A 24,272-nucleotide genomic window follows, 5' to 3' on the forward strand; every position below is an offset into this window, starting at 1 on the left:
AATAAACTCTAATTTTTAATAAATATTTCTTAGACATTATATTTTTTTCTATTTCTTTTCTTTGGAATTGCTTCTCTTGAAGCACACTTTAGCTTTGCTTCATCGAGCTATCGAACATTTGGTCCTTCGAGCCGGATACTAATAATAATTATTCAATTTAGAATTAATTAATAATCGTGTACGGGTGGTGTGCGGTCTTTTTTTTGATTAATTTCAATTAAAAGTGAATATTTTACATACATATTTCTCACATGATCCTTAATTAATTACTGTAAAGTTCATAACTGTTTTGTATATACTCACAATATATACTCAATTTTGTTTGTGCGGTGCATCTTTTAAATTTATATTTTTTTGCTGTCTGCATCAATTGCAGCCATTTCTTTGCAACATAAATGGTGTGGAAGTTTGCATTGTTCAGAGGAGTCTCAAGCTCATGTTTTTTATGCATTGGACTTACAGTACAGTAAATTAAGTTCACTGTTAAAATATATAAATCTGCATCACACGTGATTATCGCTCAACGCTATTCTTAAATAGAATCCGTTTATTTTTAACAGCTATTGTGAAATTGATTTTTCCTTTTTATTCTTTTCATTTATTTCTTTTCTCTTTTAATTTTATAACTTTTACACTTCCCTGCTTGAACTTTTGGGTTAAGTGTCATTTTGGAACATTTTTGGAAAATAGTTTTAAATACTTTTTATTCTTCTCTTTTTCAATTCTCTTGTGTATTGGTTTCTTAAAATATTGAAATGGAAGAAACATTAGAAACTCTTTTCATAAAGCAACAGAACTTGATTGATGACTTAATTAATTTTAAAACTAATTTTAGTAAGAGTCCTAAGGAGCGTCTAGCTAAGGCCAGTCATCTTAATGGCCGCCTAGAAATATTAGAAAGTTACATGATTTCTTTTCGTGAAAATCATATTAAGCTTTCTCTTCTATACAAAGAGAAAAAGAAAGATAAACCGGACACTACATATTTTAATGAAAAACATAATGATGGATTTCAAGACATGTTTTTAGACCTTAAGTCCGACATTGTTGATAGAATTAAGGCAATTTCTTCTTCTGCTGATAAAGAAATTTCATTCAATCATAACACTTCCTTTGGTGATCGTAGTTTAAATGAGGAACGTGGTGTACATCTTCCAATCATTAGTCTTCCCGAGTTCAATGGCGATTATAAGAACTGGATGCAGTTTCGGGATTTATTTACGGGAATGATTCATAATAAACCGGGTCTAGATAGTGCTAGAAAACTTTTTTATCTTAAAAAATGTGTCTCAGGTGAGGCTGAGAAAATTATACACTCTATTCCATGTTCAGCTGCAAATTATGATTCTGCATGGCAAATGCTTTGCGAAAGGTTTGATAAAAAACGTTTTATTATTGAATCGTATTTAAAAACATTATGTGAACAACCTATTATGCGAAGAGAGTCTTGTGATAGCATAAAGAAACTTCTTTATACTACCAAGGATTGTTTGACTTCAATCCAAAATTTAAATGTTAAAACCGAATCATGGGATGTTTTAATTATTTTTATTCTTTCTCAAAAACTTGATAATGTAACCCGCAAGAATTGGGAGCGTTTTTTGACTACTAAAAGCTCGCAAAATAGAACTTCTAAGTCGAATCAGTCTGGAATAGATTCTGAAGATTATGATCTTCCAAAACTTTCAGAATTTTATGAGTTTTTAGAAGATTCTTTTCGATCATTAGAGGCAATTGACTCTAAACCAGCTTCAATTTTTGGTGAAACAAGGGATAAATTTCCAAACAATAAACGAGCAAATTATGTAAAAACGTTTCATGCTTCCAATAATACGAGTTCGTGTCCAAGTTGTAATGAAGCCCATCTTCTTTATCAGTGTATAAACTTTAAATCACTTACTCATGAAAGTAAGATGGATTTTTTAAAATCTAAAAATCTTTGTTTAAACTGCTTGTTGCCAGGACATTCTGCTATAAAATGTCGAAGCAAGTTGACATGCCGAAAATGTAATAAAAGGCACAACACAGTTATGCATATTGAAAATTCAAATCATTCATCAAATGACACTGCTGCGCATCCAATTGCTGGTTCTTCAAATCAAATTTCTCATGTATCAACCTATTTGGGTTCAAATTCTACTTCGCAAATACTTCTTGCAACAGCAAAAGTAAAAATATCCACTGCTACTGGTGACTTTATTTTTAGAGCCCTCATAGATCAAGGGTCTCAAGTATCGTTCGTTACAGAATATTGTGTTCAAACATTGGAACTCAAGAAAAATCCTATTCATTGTGTTATAGACGGTATTGGCTCAAAGACTTCCGATGCGTGTAAAAATTTTGTTGAGCTCAAGCTTAATTCGTGCATCAATTCCAAATTTACACTACTTGTAAAGGCTTTAGTTATGACTTCAATAAGTAATTATTTTCCTGTTGCAAAACTTAATTCTTCATTTTATTTCGACATTGGAAACCTAACTCTGGCAGATCCTCAGTTTGCAGAGCCTGGACGCATAGATATACTTCTTGGTGCAGATGTGTTACATGAAATCATCCTTGACGGTATTATCAAGACTACTTATGGCCCATTGGCACAACAAACTCAATTAGGTTGGATCCTTTCAGGACCAATTAAAAACTCGAATCCTCAGAACAGAGATGTTCAAAATATTTTGACTTTTCACACTCAGGTGAATATAGACAACACTCTTCGAAAATTCTGGGAACTTGAAGAAGTATCTTCAGAACGTGTGCAAACCACTGAAGAAAAAGCTTGTGAAAAATATTTCCAAGAAACACATTATCGTTCTGCTTCTGGAAGATATATTGTTAGACTTCCATTTAAGTCAAAAGTCTTAGGCGAAGACTACCCAAATTTTAAAAACTCTAGTCACAATGCTCGAAAAAGATTCGATCATTTGGAACAGAGAACTTTTCCAAAAAATATTAAGCTTAAAAATGAATATTATAAATTCTTAAAAGAATACATTGATCTTAACCACATGGAACTCTCATGTTATCTTAATGACCTTTCTGAGTCTGGCAACCTTTTTATTCTTCCGCATCACGGTGTTTGGAAAGAGAGCAGTTCTACCACCAAATTGCGTATAGTATTTGATGGCTCATCAAAGCCCCCATTTTCTAAGGCACTTAATGAAGAATTACTACCAGGTCCTATTTTACAAAACAACTTATCTTCTGTCATATTACGATGGCGTGCTTTCTTCGTTGTTTTTACTTCGGATATAGAGAAAATGTTTCGACAAATCCTGATACATCCTGAAAAAACTAAGTTTCAACAAATTATTTGGAGGGATGACCCTGCTAAGCCTCTGCAGTTGTACAAACTTTTAACAGTTACCTATGGTACAAAGTGTGCACCATTTTTATCCATACGAGTGCTACAGCAACTAGCTGATGATGAAGCTAGTAAATATCCAACTGGATCTGAGATTCTTAAACGAGATATATATGTGGATAATATTATTTCTGGAGCTGATGACATAAACAAAGCTAAAAAGATTCAATTAGAGCTCCAAAAGATTCTCACATCTGGTGGATTTAAATTAAGAAAGTGGTCTTCAAACTCACCAGAACTTTTATATGATCTACCATCTGAAGATTGTGAAATATCATTTAATTTTGACGGAAATTCCGATTCTTCGATTAAGGCTCTTGGTCTATTCTGGAATCCTCATTGTGATAACTTTTTCTTTAAAATAACACTCCCAATACGAAGTTCGCATACAAAACGCACTCTATTGTCTGATGCTGCTAAGCTGTTTGATCCTCTTGGGTGGTTGGCCCCAACGATCATTCTTGCAAAAATCTATTTTCAAAGATTGTGGTGCGCTGGCATAGGATGGGATGACCCTCTTCCCCTTCCACTAAAGGATGATTGGGAAAACTATCGTAAATCTCTACAAGCCTTAGAAAAAATTAAAATTCCAAGATGGTTGGGAACTTTTACCAGCTCTTTTGGTGAAGTGCATGGCTTTTCTGATGCCTCAAACTCGGCCTATTCAGCAGTACTTTACTATCGCTGCATAAAGGATGATAACATTTCTATCAATCTAATAACGGCTAAAACTAAGGTTGCCCCAATCAAGCAAGTATCGTTACCACGACTTGAATTATGTGCTGCTGTATTATTAGCAAAACTTTTCAAAAAATTCATGACTGCAATTGAAAGTCAATCACTAAACATAAAGCCATATTTTTGGACTGATTCAAAAGTTGTCCTTGCATGGATTCATGCATTACCAATACGTTGGAAAACATTTGTTGCCAACAGAGTAACTGAAGTACAAGAAATGACTAATATCTCAGACTGGTACCATGTACGCTCAGAAGATAACCCAGCTGATTGTGCTTCACGAGGGGTTCAACCTTATGACTTACAAAATCATGCTTTGTGGTGGCATGGTCCTAAGTGGCTTAGTCTTCCTTTCTCTAAATGGCCAAACCAACGAGTTTCAGACTGTCAAACTGAACTAGAGAAAAAAGCTGATGCTAATTCTTTGTCTGCAAATGTTACTCCTACTTTTGATCTACTACTGAAATATTCTTCATTAAACAAACTTCTTCGTGTAACAAGTTATATAAAACGTCTCTTCAATTTCAAAATGAGGGATACTTTTGAGGAATATCTCAATCCCAATGAAATTCAAAATTCCTTTTCTTGCCTCATACGCTTATCCCAATCTCAGTACTTTGCAAACGAGATAAAAGATTTAAAATCAGACAAACAAATCTCAAATAAGAGTAAAATTAGTAATCTTTATCCTTTCATCGACGATGAGGGAATTTTGTGAGTCGGTGGAAGACTTCGCTTTGCTGAAATTGACCAGTATTCAAAGCACCCGATTATCTTATCAAATCGTTGCAATCTAGCAAAACTTATTGTATCGGATGCGCACATTAAAACTATTCATGGTGGGCCTCAATTAATGATGTCATATATAAGGAATAAATTCTGGATTCTTAATCTGAGAAATCTTACAAAATTAAAGTTTCATGACTGCACTTTATGTCATCGTTTTAATCATAAGCGTTCAACACAACTTATGGGATCACTCCCTAAAGTACGAGTTAACGAAACCAGACCCTTCCGACACACTGGAGTGGACTACGCTGGTCCATTCGACATCCGTATTTCAAAAGGAAGATCACCAAAAACGTATAAAGGTTTCATTTGTGTGTTTGTTTGCTTGGTTACAAAAGCGATTCACATTGAGCTTGTGTCAGACATGTCTTCAGAAGGATTTTTAGCTGCCTTTAGACGATTTACTGGACGTAGAGGGAGCTGCAGTAAAATATATAGCGACAATGGGACGAACTTTGTCGGTGCTAACAAAACTCATCGTCAGCTGAATAAAGAATTCAACGAACTATTTCCAAAACATGTAAGAGAGACCATTGCATCTGAAGGAACTTTGTGGCACTTCATTCCACCTGCCTCACCCCATTTTGGAGGGCTGTGGGAGGCAGGGGTAAAATCAGTTAAGTACCACCTAAAAAGAATTTTATTTAATCGAATTTTAACTTTTGAAGAAATTAATACGCTGTTAATTCAAATTGAATGTGTTCTTAATTCCAGACCTCTTTGCCCAATGAACGATGACCCATCCGATACCAGAGCTCTTACCCCATCTCATTTTCTCATCGGAGAACCATCTTTCATAGTACCTGAACCTTCACTACTGGATGTGAAAACAAACCATCTTCAACGTTGGCAGCAGATTCAACAAATGTTCCAAAATTTCTGGGATCGATGGAGAACAGAATATTTGACCAGGCTTCAAAACAGACCCAATAAGCTTTCGAAACTTAAACGGAATTTTCGCGTTAACGATATTGTGCTAATTACTGATGAACGTTTTCCTCCAGCAAAATGGCCATTAGCAAGGGTTATACAAGTCCATCCAGGACAAGACGACATTTGCAGAGTAGTTACGCTTTTAGTGTGAGCGAGCGCATCACGACAATCCGCATCAAGGCTAAATTCGCCAACATAAGCCTAATATGCGCGCATGCCCCAACAGAGGAGAAAGATGAAGACACCAAAGACATATTCTTCGAGCTCTTGGACAAGACATATGAGCAGTGCCCTGGCTATGACATTAAAATTGTCTTAGGAGATTTTAATGCCAAGCTAGGAAGAGAAGACATCTTTGGTGGCATAATCGGGAGATACAGCCTGCACGACACTACCTCCGACAACGGATTCAGGCTGGTCGATTTCGCTGCGGGGCGAGACGTTCTGGTAGCTAGTACGCAGTTCACTCATCTTAATATCCACAAGGGGACATGGAAATCTCCTGATCAATCAACCGTCAACCAGATTGACCACATTGCGATCGACGCACGACACTTCTCCAGTATCCAGGATATCCGAACATTCCGAGAGGCCAACATTGACTCGGACCACTACCTCGTTGTAGCCAAGGTACGGCTACGGATATCCCGATCCAAGCCAAAACAAGGAAGTACTGTTAGAAGATTCGACGTTAGACGGCTACAATCGCAAGAGACTGCCATGTCCTTTTCCGATCGAGTCTCTAATAACCTCCTAAGGAGTCCTATGCTTCCTGCATTAAGCATTGAAAACCAGTGGCAACATTGCCTTGCAGCCATCAGAGATGCCGCCTCTGAAGTGCTAGGTTTCACACGGCCACCACAGCGAAACCCCTGGTTTGACGACGAATGCCGGCAAGCTCACGCAGCGAAACAAGAGGCATACAAAACGGCGCTGCACAAAAGGACGAGAGCTGCTCGCGAGCTCTACGAGCAGAAGAGGAGAGAGGAACACCGGCTTCTTAGACGGAAAAAAAGAGAGCATGAGAAGCGCTCGATCGAGGAGATAGAGGGATGTCACAACAGGAATGAGGTTCGTAAATTTTACCAAAAGGTAAAAAAAACCTCCCAAGGGTACCAGCCACGAACCGAAGCCTGTAAAGACGATCAAGGGAACATCGTAGTAGAACCACAGTCGATGCTGAGAATATGGAAAGATCACTTCTCCAAATTATATAACGGCGATGACGAACCGAATTCCGCTGTAAGGGAGATAGAACCACTCAACCTCGGCGACGCAGATCAACAATTCCGCCTACCCGACCTTGACGAAGTGAAGATAGCTATATCTAAACTTAAGTCAAACAAAGCTGCTGGAGCTGACGGCATCACCGCCGAACTATTCAAAGCAGCAGGCGATGACTTGGTAGGGAGCATGCACCAACTCATCTGCAAAATTTGGTCGGAAGAAAGCATGCCTGATGAGTGGAATCTCAGCATAGTGTGCCCGATACATAAAAAAGGAGACCCTCTAAACTGCGCCAACTACAGAGGCATCAGTCTCCTTAACATTGCGTATAAGATCCTCTCTGCCGTATTATGTGAACGTCTGAAGCCATTCGTCAACAACCTGATTGGTCCTTATCAGTGTGGCTTCAGACCAGGAAAGTCCACTATCGACCAAATATTCACACTACGGCAGATCTTGGAAAAAACCCAGGAGCTTCAAATCGATACCCACCATCTCTTTATCGATTTCAAAGCCGCGTATGACAGCATCTATAGGGAAGAGCTCTACCGAGCAATGTCTAGTTTTGGCATCCCTGTCAAACTTATCCGTTTGTGCAGAATGACGATGGAGAATGCACGCTGCTCTATCAAGGTCGGAAAAGATCTTACCGATGCATTTGATGTCAAAAAAGGTTTTAGACAAGGCGATGCACTGTCATGCGACTTCTTCAACATCGTTCTGGAAAGAATTGTGCAAAACTCAACCGTCAACACTAGAGGCACAATCTTCCAAAGATCCATCCAATTACTCGGATACGCAGATGATATTGACATAATTGGAAGATCAAAGCGTGATGTCAGTGGAGCGTTTTTGAGCATTGCGACGGAAGCGAAGAAGATGGGTTTAGTAGTCAATGAGGGCAAGACCAAGTATATGCTGTCATCAAAAAAGGACACTGAACGACGACGTCTTGGACAAAACGTCACCATGGACAGCTATAACTTTGAGGTAGTTAAGGACTTTGTCTACCTAGGCACCGCTATTAATGCAGATAACGACACCAGCGCTGAAATCAAACGAAGAATAACTCTTGCAAATCGCTGCTTCTTTGGACTTAGAAGGCAATTGAGAAGTAAAGTCCTCTCTCGAGCATGTAAAATCACCATCTATAAGACACTCATCATCCCGGTTCTCATTTATGGCGCTGAGGCCTGGACCCTGTCAAAGAAAGATGAGAGCGTCTTAGGATGCTTCGAGAGAAAAATTCTTCGGGCGATTTTTGGTCCCGTACGTATAGATGGAGAATGGAGGAGAAGATATAACGACGAGCTGTACGGGCTGTACAGCGACACTGACCTAGTTAGCAGAATCAAAGTCCAACGGCTTAGATGGCTAGGTCATGTAGAGCGGATGGACATCAACGCTCCAGCCCGGAAGGTCTTCGAATCCAATCCCGAGGGACGGCGCAGTAGAGGAAGACCGCGACTCAGGTGGCGCACCCAGGTGGGAGAGGACCTCAACCAACTTGGCGTGCGAAACTGGAGACAGCTAGCTAGGGACCGAGCTGGCTGGAGACGCTTGTTGGTTGAGGCCCAGGTCCGCCCCGGACTGTAGCGCCACCTTAAGTAAGTAAGTAAGTTACGCTTTTATGGAATGGGAAACAATATAAACGCCCCATAACAAAACTATGTCTGCTTCCTACAAACGAACCGATGGATACATCATTATCATCTTAAAAGCTGATTTTTTTTTTTTTCCTGCAGCGAGTATCAGGCGCTGAAAAACCTGATCCCTCACTCAACGACTATATCGGAGGAAATGCCTTTATACATACATATATTTCTTTCACCCAACTTTTTTATTATTGATATTTTAATTGTTAACTTTAAAACTTAATTAATAACAGTCGTTCTTGGCTGGCGGTATGTTCAATATTAAATTTAACTTAATTTACTTTAAATTTGGCATCACCTATCATCTATTACTTTCTTCAAAACTCCCACAAGTTTTATGTTCCAATTACGATCCATTCACCTGTCCTTTCATCCAATTTTCCATTCCTCTTCATTTTTCTTTCTTTAACTTCACTTGAGATTCTACCGTCAACCAGGCAAGTAACGCTTTATAAAATAAACTCTAATTTTTAATAAATATTTCTTAGACATTATATTTTTTTCTATTTCTTTTCTTTGGAATTGCTTCTCTTGAAGCACACTTTAGCTTTGCTTCATCGAGCTATCGAACACCTACCTAGTCGTGTAGGGAGAGAAAAATAAATAAGAAAGAAAGTATGAGAGAAAGAGAGAGAGTAAATAAACAAATAATAAAGCTATGGCCAAGATGAAAGAGGTTCATTTGAGGTTTTGTGCTGTCGTCCTCATAACTGCCACTATGAGGTTCAAATGAGGAGCAAAATTTTAACAGAAAATGATCCTCTTTTGAAACCCTTCAAACCTCAGAGAACCTGAATTTTGGGGACGAAAATAGGGCCAAAATTTCGACTCGGGTTAATATAGATCAAATTGTTGTTGATAGTATTTGTTGGCTTAGCTCTATTTAGACGTCCATCAGATATCTATTTTTTACAACCCCGCTACCAATGTCATTTCTTTTTTTTATTTTTCTTTGATCTTTATTGTCTATTCTTGCTAATTACGCTTTTTGTGAGCCATTTTCCTTGTCTGAAGATTTCTAAAATGCATAGCTGTGAAGTTAAGTCATCAAATGTCTTATCTTCTTCTTTTGTCAAACGCATCCAACTTGACTCAAAAGACTAAAAATTGCTTAATAAAATGTGAAGATCTTACACACTAGCATTAAATCGGTTAAAGCACTGTGCTTTTTAGCGATAAGGCCGTTATTAAGCTCATTCCATAAATTTCTCAACTGAGCTATGTGAGTTGAAACATCTATGCCTTTCTTCCAGTTGTAGCTAAAGAGATCAGTGCATATTTCGAATAACTGATCCTTTGAAGTTGCCTCAAACTAATTTGTCAATGCATACCTTGCCCATTAATTTTGATAAACTGCATCTGTTACAGAACTAATTATCTTTTACTTCGAACAACTATTCGCTTTTCTGTACAAATCGCTTTTTGCATCATGTTCCATCTTCTCAGGTTCTTTGGCAGTCGGACCAAGCGCATTAGGTTTCACTAATTTTCCATCGATGATATCAACAGCTCTTGGAGGATTTGTAAATTTCTCGCAAGAGGCAGTCAACTTTAGACTACACACGCTGGGGTGGAAGACCAAGACCTTTAAATATGTAAACCTAGACATGTATGTATGTACGTGAAAAAAGTTAGTTTTTAAAAATTTTTCAAAAATTTTATTTGAAAACGCTTAGAGCAGTTTTTTTTAAATTAATTTTTATGTATACAACTTTTTAATTTTAGTTTAAAAATATTGTTGGTATGCAGTTATTCAAAGGTTATTAATATATGTTTGAAATTTTAATTTCGTAAAAAATGGTGACCCATTTTCAAGATATCAAATTTCGAAAAAAAATTATTATTTTTTTCTATTCAATAAAAAATAAAAGATAGTAAAATCCGGTTGATGGTGGTTTCTGGAGAAAGAAAAAATGTATTGCAAAAATTTGAACAAAATCGATTTTTGATCAACAAATGTGTATGGGGACTGCTGTTATTTTTAGTATTAAAACTCACTTTTTTCGACTTCTCTACTATCGTAAGGTCATAATCATTAGCTTCGTTTATTTCAGACCACGATTTCAGTTGAGCAATTATCATTTCTGAAAAAGCCCATTCTCACCTCAGAAGCTACATTATAAAGCAGCATTGCCGCATCTTGGGTTCGAAAAACCAACACATTATTTTGAAAAGCCAATGCTTACACAGAAAGTGAAATTTTTGTGCAAATTGTGAAGTAGTATCATCATTGAACCATATTTCTTCGAAAATAAAGCTTTTAACTAAATTGTAGGCAGTTAGTTTGTCAACTAATTTTTTGTATAGAAACAAACAGTATCGCATTATGCAAAATGCAGCCTATCTTTTGAAAACCAAATTCACACATCATACCATTAGCTGTTAAACTAAAATATTTTTACCATATACTCTGATATCTAAAGTTTTGTTCAGTCCAGTCCATACCTATGGTTAACGCCATCAAGCTAATAATTGTTAAACAAAAATACTACTTAAGTGTTGTTCGTAACAAATTTTTAAGTTTACAGATGTTTCTGCCTATAACAAATAAAATCTTTACTATTTTGTTATTTCTTTTAAAAAGGGATTTACTTCGTTTAAAGCGAAGTGTAAATAAATGACAGGCCCGATTTTAGGAACTTTATTCAACTTCGGATATTTCTTAAGCCTTGCTCAAAAAAGAGTAGTAACTTAGTGTTTCAATTTCCATTCTTCCATACACATGTAATCACTTTAAATGCTATTTTTTTGGCAATTCTTGTACAAATCCAATCAAAAAAAGGGATAATACCAAATCTTTCTTCAATGAAAAGTTAACAAAAAAATGTATTCCAGCCTCTTTATAGGTATATGGTGTAAGTATAGCTACAAGTACTATCAACGTTTTGCAGGACTATCTGCGATTTTCATTCAAGAAAAAAAATAAACTCAACATTGCCTAAAGCTAAAGTCAGACCGAAGTAAAAAAAATTGAAAAGTTATTTATAAAATATTTAAAAATTGGTTTAGGAAGTCTTTCTCTTCATTTTCATTCTTCTTCATTTATAGGTATGTAAGTATAAGAAGTACATCCGAATACCGTACATATTATATTAGGAAAACCACTTGAAAATTCTTGTATTTTCGTGGGTGATGTATAAATTTGTTCTTGCATTATTCCTGTTGCTTTTTTTGTGGGGAACTTGCGTCTAAAGTTTGAGTTTTTATACACATATAAATTCCTCCTTAAGATTGTCCTTTTCTTATAGTCAACATCTCACGATGTTGAAAATCGGAAAAGAAAAAAAAAACATCTTAAAGGTATCGGAAATCAAGAAACGTGATCGCTGAAAAGGTATGTAACGTAGATTATTCAAAATGAACAAGGAGTAGGTCCTTATACGTTATATGAATACTTTCTTTGGGTACCTGACAAATATTTAAATTTGCAAACTTACATATTTCATGCGAAGGAAAAAGTAAAAGTTTTCTATATTGAATTAAATCAACCGGTGCCAGAGCAAAGGTACCTTTACTGACTGAGAAATTATTTCAATTTATTTCTCGAAACATCTGAAATATATGCATTAGCACAAGTTCTTGGGTCACAAGGTGATTCTTATCAATTATTTCCTTGATGTTATTTTATTTATGATGGCTAAGTGAATTCTATTTGTATTCGTACTTTAAGCGAACCCGTTTTTAATACTGGGGGATTCGCGTGAGTTTAAAAACGCATTTCAAAGAATAACAGAATAATTTAGAAAATAAAATTAAGTTATCCAACTTTTAGACTATTTATTTTAAATAGTACGATAAAATATCACTTGCAAACATAACTGAATACATTTCTCGTCTATTTACAAGTGATTACATACCTAAAAGGTGACATTTGGTAGTATATGATGGAGTTTCGATGTTCAAACCCAATTTCCAAATTGCGAACCTAGTAATTTTTTTTTGAATAATTTCAGCAATATTTTAATATTGATCTGACATAAGATGAATAGAGCGATTTAAGAGCAAAATGGTCTTTTAAATCTTTACTCTTGCGTTTAATAAAGCCTAGTAGGGAATTTGCTTTGGAAACACTGAACTCTATATGCTTGACAATGTTTAATTTAAAGTCGAAAATTATGCCCAGATCTTTCTTTTCACAAACTCTATCAAGAACATGGTTATTAATCTTATATTCGAAGATAATTCAGGAAAAGTTACGACAAAAAGAAAAACATTCGCACTTAGAGGCATTTAAATATAATTGGTTTACAGAGCACCATTCCTATAATTTACGAAGATCATTTTGCAACAGATGACAATCTGAAATGGACTTTATACATCTTAAAAACTTTAAATCTTAGCAAATAGATGTTGAACAGAATTAGCGAAAATATCAGGTAAGTCATTGATAAAGATTAAGAAAAAAAGTGGCCCAAGATGGAACCTTGGGGAACACCTGAAAATACCAAAGCTGAACTTGAAACCATATTTTCAATTCTAACAAATTGAATACGATTCTTAAGGTTCTTAAGGTAAGAGTCCAACCATTTCAAAAGCTTTGAATGGAAACCAAAAGAAATTAATTTACTCAACAAAATTAAGTGATTTACTCTTTTAAAAGCTTTCGCAAAATCTGAGTAGATTACTTCAATTTGGTGACCTTTTTCGAGTTTATTTAAAATGAAATTGGAGAAAACAGACAGATTGGTGGTTGTTGATCTTTCCGATACGAAACCGTGTTGAAATGGCGAAATCTGATCTTTCACAAGGAAAGCTAACTTATTGTATATCAAGTTTTCGAACAGTTTTGGTATACATGATAATATAGAAATTGGACGATAATTGTTTACTTGATGCTTTGATCCAGATTTATGAATTCCACTTACAAATTATTTTTCCACACAGATAGAAACTTATCATTGAATAGAGAGCTTTTCAAAATAAGAAAAGGAGATTCTTTATTCAATTGCTAATGCACATTTTTTAAGGATAATCGGTGGTATTTCACCCGGAGCTGAATTTATGTCTTCATTCAAACTCAAAAGGCCACTTTCTATTTCGGACATCAGGTAAAAATAATACTTCTTAAAAGACCAAACAAATCTTAAACACTATTAACTGTTTGTTATTTATTATACATATATTACCTATATTACGCAGGAAACCAAAATTATTGAAAACGATCTGTTTATTAGTTCCTGAGAAAAATTTGTAAACAAAAATATTTTTTTTATATTGAAAGAAGGCAAAATTTCAGACAAAGCTATTGGTTCGTTTTTGAGAAAATTCTTATTTTCAGTTGTTAGGTATTTCCGCATAAAACCATCCCACATCCTAAAATGTCACAAGGTGAAAAATTGGTAACAAAGCCCAAAAATTTGGCGAAAAATCCAAAGCGAATTTTGTAACGCCCAAACAATGTTTCAAAAAAAGAACGCAAAAATTATAAGTGGTTATTTTGCCCACTCTATCGGATTTGTCGAATTGAAAATTTCACGACATTTCAAGTTTTTTTTTATAAAAATTCAATGGTCGGATTTTTTCATAAAAAATATAATCTCAAAAAAAAAAACGAAAAATTCATAAAATTTGATGTTCGGTTCTCGATATTTCGTGAAAAATTAGGTTATTGGCTACAAAGTGATGTCATTGGTTTCGCCTAAACATCTCGTTAGAAAAATATAGATTTTGAAATCAAACTATTTCATCATATGCAAAATAATGGTGGTAATTTTTAGCTAATTTAAAAAAAATTAACTCGAAACTTTTTTAACAAAACACAAAGTAATCGACTTTAAATAAATGTTGTTATACAGATAATAATGCAGAAAGGCTCTCAAGAAAACACTTTGATAAACCCTAAATATTTCACGAAACAATGACGCCAGAGACTTGTATTGTAACGTGATACCAAACCACTAAATTTTTGGATAAGAACCCAATTAACGTTTTTTTTTTTTTAAATATCAAACAAAATTTAAAAAAAATTGTCACCTCGAAAATTTAACGAACAAAAAATGCTTTCATCTCCAAAACAATTTTGTGCTAAGAAACTGATGTTTTTAACACATGGTAATATTTTGAGAAAAATAAAATTGAGTTTTTTTTATAAAAAAATAAAAACCTAAAATAAAAAACATCTCTAAAAGTTGGTAAATTTGTTAATTTTCGACTCAAATATCTTTACCAAAATTAGTGATATTTTCACTTATAAGAAATATTGTTTTCAACATTTAAACAAATTTTAAGAAAAATCGATTTGACAGTTTTTTTTTGCATAAAAATAAAAACCTAAGCAAAATGTATAAAAGGTGGTAAACATTGATTTTCGATTCAAAACTCTTTTCAAAACTTTGAGCTATTGGCTTTAAATTACTTTTATTATTTAAAAAAAATATTGTTGCCAACATTCAGTAAAATTTCGAGACGATAAGTTTTTTATAAACAAAATAAACAATAGTAAAACTTTGTACAAATTTACTTTCGCCTCAAATAGCTTTTCAAAAATTAAAAATATTGTCTTCACACTTTTTTTTCAGAGAAAATTTTGTTTTCGATATTCAATATTTTTTTATAGAAATCCAAAAGTCCGTTTTTTAATAAAAAAAAATCTACAAAAAATAGTACGCAAATTTGGTGAAAATTTTTGTTCGTTTCTTGATATCTCTCAAATTAATTTCATTCATCCAATTTATAATAATTTAAGAAATGCCATTAAAATTGGTAAAAATTTGTTTTCGACTAAAAATCTATTTAACATAACTAGATTTTCAAACTAAACTGTTTCTTTATATGAAAAATATTGTTACTAATTTAAAAATTTTTAAGAATAATTCAACTGACAACTTTTTTAATCCAAAACGAAAACCTACAAACTTTTAAGGAAGACAAATCGACAACCGGGATGGGCAGTTATCAATGTGGGTCGCATCCAGCCACTTTTTTAAAAAACATTTTTGAGCTTAAGAGCTTCTCCGTTTGAATTTTGTTAAAAAAAATTGCAAGTTTGAACTCAATCGACCCATTGACTTATTCCACAAGGGAGAGGATAGACAGACACACGGACGAAATCGACGGGCCTTCTTTTTCGACTTCTACACCGTGCGTCATGTTTGATAAAAATCTAGAATTTGAAGTTTTTTGAGAATGCAATACTTGTGCTATAGTTTCCTAATATTTTATGTATGTAGCTTATTTTTACTATTTTTGCTAATTTTGTATTGAAAAAAAAAATATAAGGATTTTTAATTCCTTGAAACTCTTCTAAGTTTTCAAATTGTTGAGATGTTGTTCCATCCACAACAAGTCTTACTTTTTTATTGTACTCTATGGGTATGGGTTGGTAGAATTATCGATCCGTAAGTCCTTAAGACTGATAATTGACAAATCTTTAAAGTCAATGGTGACCACTAAAGAGCCGACTTGTGCAGGAGCTGTGGTTTCAAAAAGACAGCGCAATATATCACACAACTGGAGACTTATTAAAGAACAAATTTGGTAGTTTCACGTAACGGACAAGCGAAATGACCTCCAAGATCGACTTCACTATTTTCTGTAGCAATATGTGAAGCTAGTCTTAGCTGATAGGCCCGAAATGAGTACATTCGTTGAAATATTGTCGATATGCGTGAGCAAAAGATAAAAAAATCTTTGAAATTTGGAGCACCAGATCAGGCTACATCCAAATTGGCCCAGCCTAAAAACTTAATTTTAACTATAATATCAGATTATCTTTTGGACACAGTAAATTTAATGTAAATTAAAAAAAATCATCCCATCATTGGATTTGTAATTGGATTTGTAATTAAATTCAAGTCCAAAAACCATAAAATAAATGCTGATGTGCCCCAGGGCTCTGTTCTACCTCCAACACTCTTTATCATTTTTATTAATGACCTATCTGCAACTTATGATCCAATACATTGATAGTACTCTTAGCTTTTCATATTCGTATTCAGTTTCACATCCCTCTTCTTCGGATCTGGAACTGCAAGGATAAAATATGATAAGCTTATTAAATTCCGACCTATTCAGCATTGTACAGTTTGGAATAAAAAACCGCATGGAATTTAATGCTTCAACAACACCATGCTGTCTTGTATATCGTTAAAACGAGATATACCTCCCTTGCCATTATCCCTGGATGGAACGTGCATCGCGGAGACTGAACATCTCGATAATCTCGGTATGTGTACCTCCAACCATCTTTTGTGGAACCGCAAGATGTTTGGGTTTTCGAGGGCGATGTAAGATGATTTTCACCCCTCTGATCTAGCTGTTATTTACAAGACTTATATACGCCCAAAGCTTGAGTATAACTCCCATATCTGGGCTGGTGCTCCTGCAACTTACTTAAGCCTTTTGCACAGTATTGAACGTAGAGCATTTAGATTGATTGGTAATAATATCATCATAGGATCATTTCCGTTGCTCAAACATCGTCGTAAGGTTTCCTGTCTCACCCTCTTTTATCGTTATTTTAACGGTTTATGCTCTAGCGAAATAGGCAGCTGGATTCCTTCCCTTTAACAGTTCAGCCGTAATACTCGCGCTTCTAGCAATGCTCATCAGTATACCCTCGAGCCCAAGTACAGAGATTCATTCTTTAGTCGTACTACGCGATTATGGAATTCCTGACCACACTCTATCTTTCCCGGCCATTGCAATATTCTGGAATTCAAAACCAATTTGCACCGACACCTCCTTTCAACCCCTCTCTCCCTTTCCTAGTGCTCACACTGAGTCTTTGCATAATAAGGGTAGTAATAACCCCTTAAGTGTCCGCCACGGAAGTACTCAAAACAGGAGTAATAATACAAGTGACAATAACTCTTCAAAGTCATATGGATGATATGTAAAACATGCTTTTCTCAACTAAAAAATTAAAAACTAAAAAAAAACATGGATAAACATACTTTTATTCGTATCTACATATTTCAAAGTTCGAATTGTATGTCAGAAAAAGATGAATCTTGAATTACCTACCTTACCTTGAATTACATACATATGTAGATACACTTGAATAAATGAAGATGAGATATCGAATCCTCATTCATGCGTGAATATGTTTTTATGTTTTGGAATGTACAATATTTTGGTTGGTTTGATAAATAAATTATTCAATTTAAGTTAAACTGTCAATTCAACTTTGTACAGACATTATGTTAATTCTTATATGTACATAAATAAAAAACAAGAAGACATCCTAACAGATTTTTTCAAAGGAACTCTTCAATACATACAGACATACAATTGTGTATGTATGTATATAAATATGTGACATTGCTATTGAATTTCAATTCAATTAAACTCGTATAATTTCTCTGATTGAGGTAATTTTTCGCTCCATGACACCTTAAAAATAAAATAAAAATCTTTCCCATTAAATTCTTCTTCCTGCCAATTAAGCTTATTGAATTGAATTAAAATTGAAAGATATCTATGGAAAAAAATCATCGCACCTGGCATTCGATTTGCAATAATTTATTTTCAATTTAAGTTGTGTTGAGGTGTAAAAATGAATAAATTCATTTTTCAACGCTAAGAGAAGTTTGGAACTCTATACAAATTTAAAGAAATGAAGGTTTAAATAAATGGCTTTGAAATTTGTTTGAAATGAAATGAAAAAGTTTTTTAAATTTTTAACAGAAATCTGTACTCTTATAACATATTCTTAATAAATGAAAGATGTGTTAAATATAATTTTGAAATCCATTTAATTGAACTGATAATATGTATCAAATGACATATAATTTTGATTTAAGTGTTAAAATATATCGATGATATGTATGTATTTTTTACTACAAATCCGATAATGGCAATAAGAGTCACAAAGGCTAGGTCGATGATGATGACGATAACGATGAGACCATTATTATAGCAATGGTAATTATAGTGACAAGTATCTTTGAACACTACGATACAAATATTTGTCGTTGACTATTACGAACACAAGCTGATGACGATTTTAATTCCAAAAATAACTAACTTAGTGAAGATGATGATGTGATGAATATAACGATGACGATGATTATAACGATGATGAAAATAATAGTGATACACCTACTCGTAGATAATAGGATGATGATGACAAGTATAAAATGATAATAATGACAATCATACAAAAATGATGCTAAGAACGATTATAGTAACGAAGATGATTAACATGATACATGCGGAGGGTCACGAATATAGCTCCACGCCTCGTTGTAAATTTTTTTCAGTGTATAGCAAAAATTCCTTTTCTGGAATTTAAAACAAAACGCACATTTTCAACACCATTATAATGACATCTACATATCCCATTCTAAGGAAGTCGAAAATTATTTCCATCCTAAAACAATGAAAGAAGATATCTATCCTATCTTTTCTATCTAAAGTTTTCGATAGTTTATTTCCAATCTCTATTTCGGTCTGGACATAGTTGTGTTTCAGCTTCACTCAACGTATCTGATTACATAAGACATAAATTTACAACTGTGATAACCTTACTTGATTTTTCAAAGGCATTTGATTGTGTAAACCATAATCTTCTCTGTGATAAATTGACGATCCTATTTAGATTCTCTGACACAACTTAAAACCTTATTTACTCTTGTTTGACCAATCGTATGCAAGTCGTGCCCAGTAATTGTTGAATGTCCTCGTTCCTCCCTGTTTATAATGATGTTCCTCAAGGATCAATCATTAGACCTTTACTGTTTTATTTGTTCAAATGATTTGATCTCTGTTTTGTCTTACTGTCAGTTTCATATCTATGCAGATGATGTCCAATTATATATAAGTTTTCCTGACATGATGCTCGAGGATTCAGTATCTAAATTGAATTGAACATTAATTTACAGTCTATGTATGATTGGTCGACACGGAACGGACTTAAACTCAATCGTGAAAAACCGAAAGCTCTTTCAATTTCAATAAACAAACCAAACCCAGATAATTTCCCTCCCGTAAATAATTGAATAATTGTATTATTGAATACTACCTACCCATATTAAATTAAAGCTGGTAAAAGCACTTTTCCTACCTATAATAACATACGGATGTGAGCTGTTTCCTGATCTTGATTCTCAATCAGCTCACGAACTAAAGGTGGCATTTAATGCAATAGCTCGGTTTGTTTTAACCTACTTAGGTTTGATCATGTCTCTTTCCAAGCTCGTCAGCTTTCAATTGCGATCTGGTAGCTTTCTTCGAATATCGTCGCTATATTTTACTCTTCAAATTGATTGTTAAAATGACTATAAGTTGTCTATGTAACAGAGTTAATTTTTGTGTTTCTAGCCGTTCCATTTTATTGCCCTCGTCCACCTTTACGTTTTTGACAAAGCACAGGCAGTTTTTCGTTCATTCTGTTAGACTGTAGAATAACCTTTCCAGTCATACGAGGCCTAGAATCGAAAACAGAAAGTTTCACAATTTGCTTTGAATATTATTAACTTCCCATAGGAAGTTATTGTAGTGGGTCCGATTTGTCAAATTGAACATTTTGACATTTCTTGACGTTTCAAGGTCCTTAGAGTCGAAATAAAAGATTTTTAGAAAGATGTCTGTGCGTGCGTGTGTACGTACGTTTGTACGTCCGTACGTCCGTACGTTCGCGACCAGAAGAGATATCGACTTCAAATAAATGTTGTTATACAGATAATAAGGCAGAAAGATACAGAAAGGGCTCTCAACAAAATTTCGTGGGTGGTTTTTTTACCATAGCAGTTTGAAAAAAAGGTGAAAATTTTGGTTAACCCTAAATATTTTACGAACCAAAAACGCTAGAGACTTGAATTAAATTTTATATAATATATTGTAACGTGATACCAAACAGGTATATTTTTGGAAAAAAATCAATATAACGGTTTTTTTTTATAAATCAATAAAACTGAAAAAAAAATTTGTCACCTGCAATATTTTACGACTGAAATATGATTTCATCTCTAAAACAATTTTGTGCTACAAAGAATAATGTTTTTGACATATGATAAAATGTTGAGAAAAATTGAATTGACAGTTTTCTTACAAAAAATAAAAACCTAAAAAAAATGTATAAAAGTTGGTAAAAATTGATTTTCGCCTCAAATATCTTTTTAAAACTTTGAGATATTGGCTTTAATTTACTTTTATCTTTCAAAAAATCTTGTTGTCAACATTCAGTTAAAGTTTGAAAAAAATCGACTTGACAGTTTTCTTACAAAAAATTAAAAACCGAACAAAAAATTAACAAAAGTTGGTAAAAAATGATTACCGACTTAAATATCTTTTTAAAACTTCGAAATAATAGCTTCAAACTAATTTTATCTTATAAGAAATATTGTTTTCAACATTTGGTAAAATTTTTAAAAATTCGAATTGAAAGTTTTTTTTACAAAAAATAAAACTCTAAAAAAAAAACAATACTAAAACTTGGTAAAAATTTACTTTCGGCTCAAATAGCTTTTCAAAAATTAAAAATACTGGCTTCAAACTTATTTTATTTCACAGAAAATATTGTTTTCAATATTAAATAATTTGTATATAAAAATATAACAGTCCGTTATTTCATAAAACAATAAAATCTACTAAAAATAGTACGCAAATTTGGTAAAAATTGATACGAGTACATATGGACAAACTTTTAAGCAAGACAAATCGACAGACGGGATTGGAAGTTATCAGTGTGGGTTGCATCCCAGCCTCTTTTTAAATATTAAAATGAAACCCCATATTAAAAACTTTATATGCAATATTAACTACTACCCTATAAAACTGCTCAAAATAAATTAACATAAGGCTTACTTTTTTTTTATAATTATCGAACACTAAAAGAGTTTTATAAACTTTTTCAAATGCCAAAGACACAGTGGTGTAAGCATTAGAAAAAAGGAAGGGTTGAATAGGAGGTGTGGCAAGGCATTCCACATTTGAGTAGTACGGCTAATAAATTAATCTCTGTACTTCCTAGTATGTCCGAAGTTGTGCTCTAGGGTAAATTAATGGGCATTCCTAAAAGCGTGGGTAAATAAAAAATAAATAAGGTGGCGCCTCAGTCCGTAGAGAACTAGGGCCTAGTGACTTACAACTCTCAACCTCTCAACCATTTCTGTGTGCGAGTATTTGCAGGAATGGAGGGGACCTACAGTTTATATGCCGAATCCGAACAATTTAATTGAGAAAGCAATCTGGGAGAATTTGTCAATTCCTCGCAAAAAGAGGCAGTACCCGTGAATAAAAACTTAAGGTGGCATAGGCAGGGATAGAACCTAAGACCTCTCGCATCACAGTCCAACGCACCATCATGGGTACTACAAGCGTGGGTATTACGTTTAAATTGTTTAAGGGGAGGAATGCAACTGGCTATTTCACTAGAGCATAAACTGTTAAAATAACATAAAACTTTACGACGATGTTCGAGTGACGTAATCGAGTTGATATAGTTCATGTCACTAATTAATTTAAAAGCTCTTAATTGAGTACTTTCCAAGAGGCTTAAATAAGTTACTAGAGCACCAGCCCAGAGATGATATTTATATTAGTTTCGGACATATATAGGTTTTATAGATTGTAGCCAGATCAGATGGAGAGAAAAATTTCTCCCATCGTCTCAAAAAACCAAGGCACCTTGCGCCATTTTTGGCGACATCGCGTATGTGATTGCTCCAAAAATGGTGGTTGCTGATGCACATTCCAAGGATGTCTAGATTTCCAGTTTCGTTGATGCAAGTGCCTTTCACATAGTGGCAAGGAGGGTATTACTCGCTTAAACGATACAAGACGGCATTGGGTTTTCGAAGCATTAAATTCCACACGATTTTTTAATCCCCATTGTTTAATACTGTGTAGGTCGAAATTTAATGAGCAAATCATATTTTGCCGTTGCAGTTCCACATCCAAAGAGTGGGGTTGAGTCTGGAATATGAAAAGCTAGGAGTGGTATCGTAAGCGAAACAATGTATTGGATTAGATGTTGCAGACAGGAGATCATAATTAAAAATGAGAAAGAGTGTTGGAGATAGAAAAGAGTCCTGGGGCACACCAGCATTTATTTTGTGGTTTTCAGACTTGAATCCATCCAAAACAACTTTTATTTTCGATAAAAGAACAAGATGTCAGACTTTATCAAATGCCTTAGAAATATATCTAATATAATATTTCTTTGTCCAAAGCATTGTAAAGATTTGTTCCACTATTCGGTGAGATGAGCCATGAGTTCACTATTTCTACGAAATCCGTATTACCGGTCTTTAAGAAGCTTCCGTTTCGCAAGATATTTCTTAAGCTGATAATTAATCAACGTTTCCATGACCTTAGAAAGAAGGGACGTTAGTGCTATCGGTCGGTAATTTGTGGGAGAAGAAGATTCGCTTTTTTTGGAATTGGCTGAACAAATGCAGATTTCCAACTACTCGGAACGAACCCAGAAGAATAGGATCGATGGAAAAGCTTACGCAGTGGTTTTGCTAGGGTGAAAGAACACCTCTTCAGAATAATAGCGGGGATACCATCTGGGCCAGCGGATTTATGAATGTTTAAGAACTCTCGCCACAGTTCGAGTACGAAAAAAGATTGGTCCCTTAGAATCATTTACGCGTTCAAGAACTGGGGGAGTCATGACACTATCTGGTAAGGTGAAATTTTCGCGAACTGCCTTGCAAATAAGTTGGCTTTATCAATAGAGCTAACTAAAGGACTGTCATTGACAATAAGCATAGGAACCGAGGAAGAGGAAGAATTCTTCATGTTTTTTACAAATGACTAAAAATTCTTACTGCCTTTAATACATTGGAGTATTTTTTGCAAAAATGCAAAAATTTGGTCCTTCGAATATGAGCGCTGCATGCCTTCCTGTCTTGATTAAACCTTTTCCGGTTTTCCTCAGCTTGGTTGGCTCTAAAACACAGGAACCTCACCTATTTCTCTTTAATTACCTCTTTGCAGATCAAATCGAACCATGATTTAGTTTTAGGTTTAATACTTTTAACCCTATTTGAGATAAGGTTTTTATTCCCAGATACATCATACTAGTAATCCATATCTGCCCTGGAGTCTACGTCGCTACCGAAGAAGCGTAACCACCAGTTAAAGATCCTGAAGAAATTATTGAGTCCGTCAGAGTTGGCTTCCTCGTACCGCCAAACAGTTTTTTTAGCTCTTTCTTTAACTGGATTTGTTTCACACAAAAAATTAGCGTCAATACACTGATTGTATACTTATCAGGATCAAAAGTGAGAAACAAGTGAAGTGTATTTTCCGCTCTGCAGTTAACGTCTGATATTCGAGTACGCTCAGTGACAAGCTGAGTAAGATGGTTAAACTCAGCAAAAATCTTAGCACACATTCTTTCGGGTGTTGTCTGGCCCGAATGGAGAAGCCACGGAGAATTGTAAACATTGAAAGCACCCGTAATAACGATTTCGGTGTGAGGATACAGGGAGACAATTCTTTGGATGGACTCAGACATAGCATCAAATTCCTGAAAAGTCGAAGCACTGTCAAAGTTTGTGCTCCGATAAATAAAAAATAGTGAATGATGTGTTTGTTCACGGAAAGTTTTAAGCACACGAAATTAAAGAAGGAGTTGGTACAATGACCATATTGTGGTAAAAATTGAAATGCAACATAAT

General features: G+C 34.4%; 1 protein-coding gene across 1 annotated transcript; it reads left to right on the plus strand.

Annotated features, from left to right (window-relative positions):
- Positions 1-755: 755 nt before the first annotated feature.
- LOC129950441 (uncharacterized) lies at positions 756-5,969 on the plus strand. The gene is made up of 4 exons (XM_056062382.1): positions 756-1,908; positions 1,963-2,805; positions 2,983-4,810; positions 5,600-5,969. Exons 1-4 carry the CDS (start codon positions 756-758, stop codon positions 5,967-5,969), a joined length of 4,194 nt encoding a protein of 1,397 aa, XP_055918357.1.
- The last annotated feature ends 18,303 nt before the right edge of the window (positions 5,970-24,272 follow it).

Source organism: Eupeodes corollae, chromosome 3 (genome assembly GCF_945859685.1).
Source record: "Eupeodes corollae chromosome 3, idEupCoro1.1, whole genome shotgun sequence".
NCBI lineage: Eukaryota > Metazoa > Arthropoda > Insecta > Diptera > Syrphidae > Eupeodes > Eupeodes corollae.

Bases quoted from the DNA above. Each gene is read 5' to 3' on its own strand.
- LOC129950441 (XM_056062382.1), top strand. From the start codon at position 756: ATGGAAGAAACATTAGAAACTCTTTTCATAAAGCAACAGAACTTGATT. The intron at 2,806-2,982 runs GTTCTGCTTCTG...AATTCTTAAAAG, and splicing joins TTTCCAAGAAACACATTATC to AATACATTGATCTTAACCAC. The intron at 4,811-5,599 runs GTGAGTCGGTGG...TCTTAATTCCAG, and splicing joins ATCGACGATGAGGGAATTTT to ACCTCTTTGCCCAATGAACG.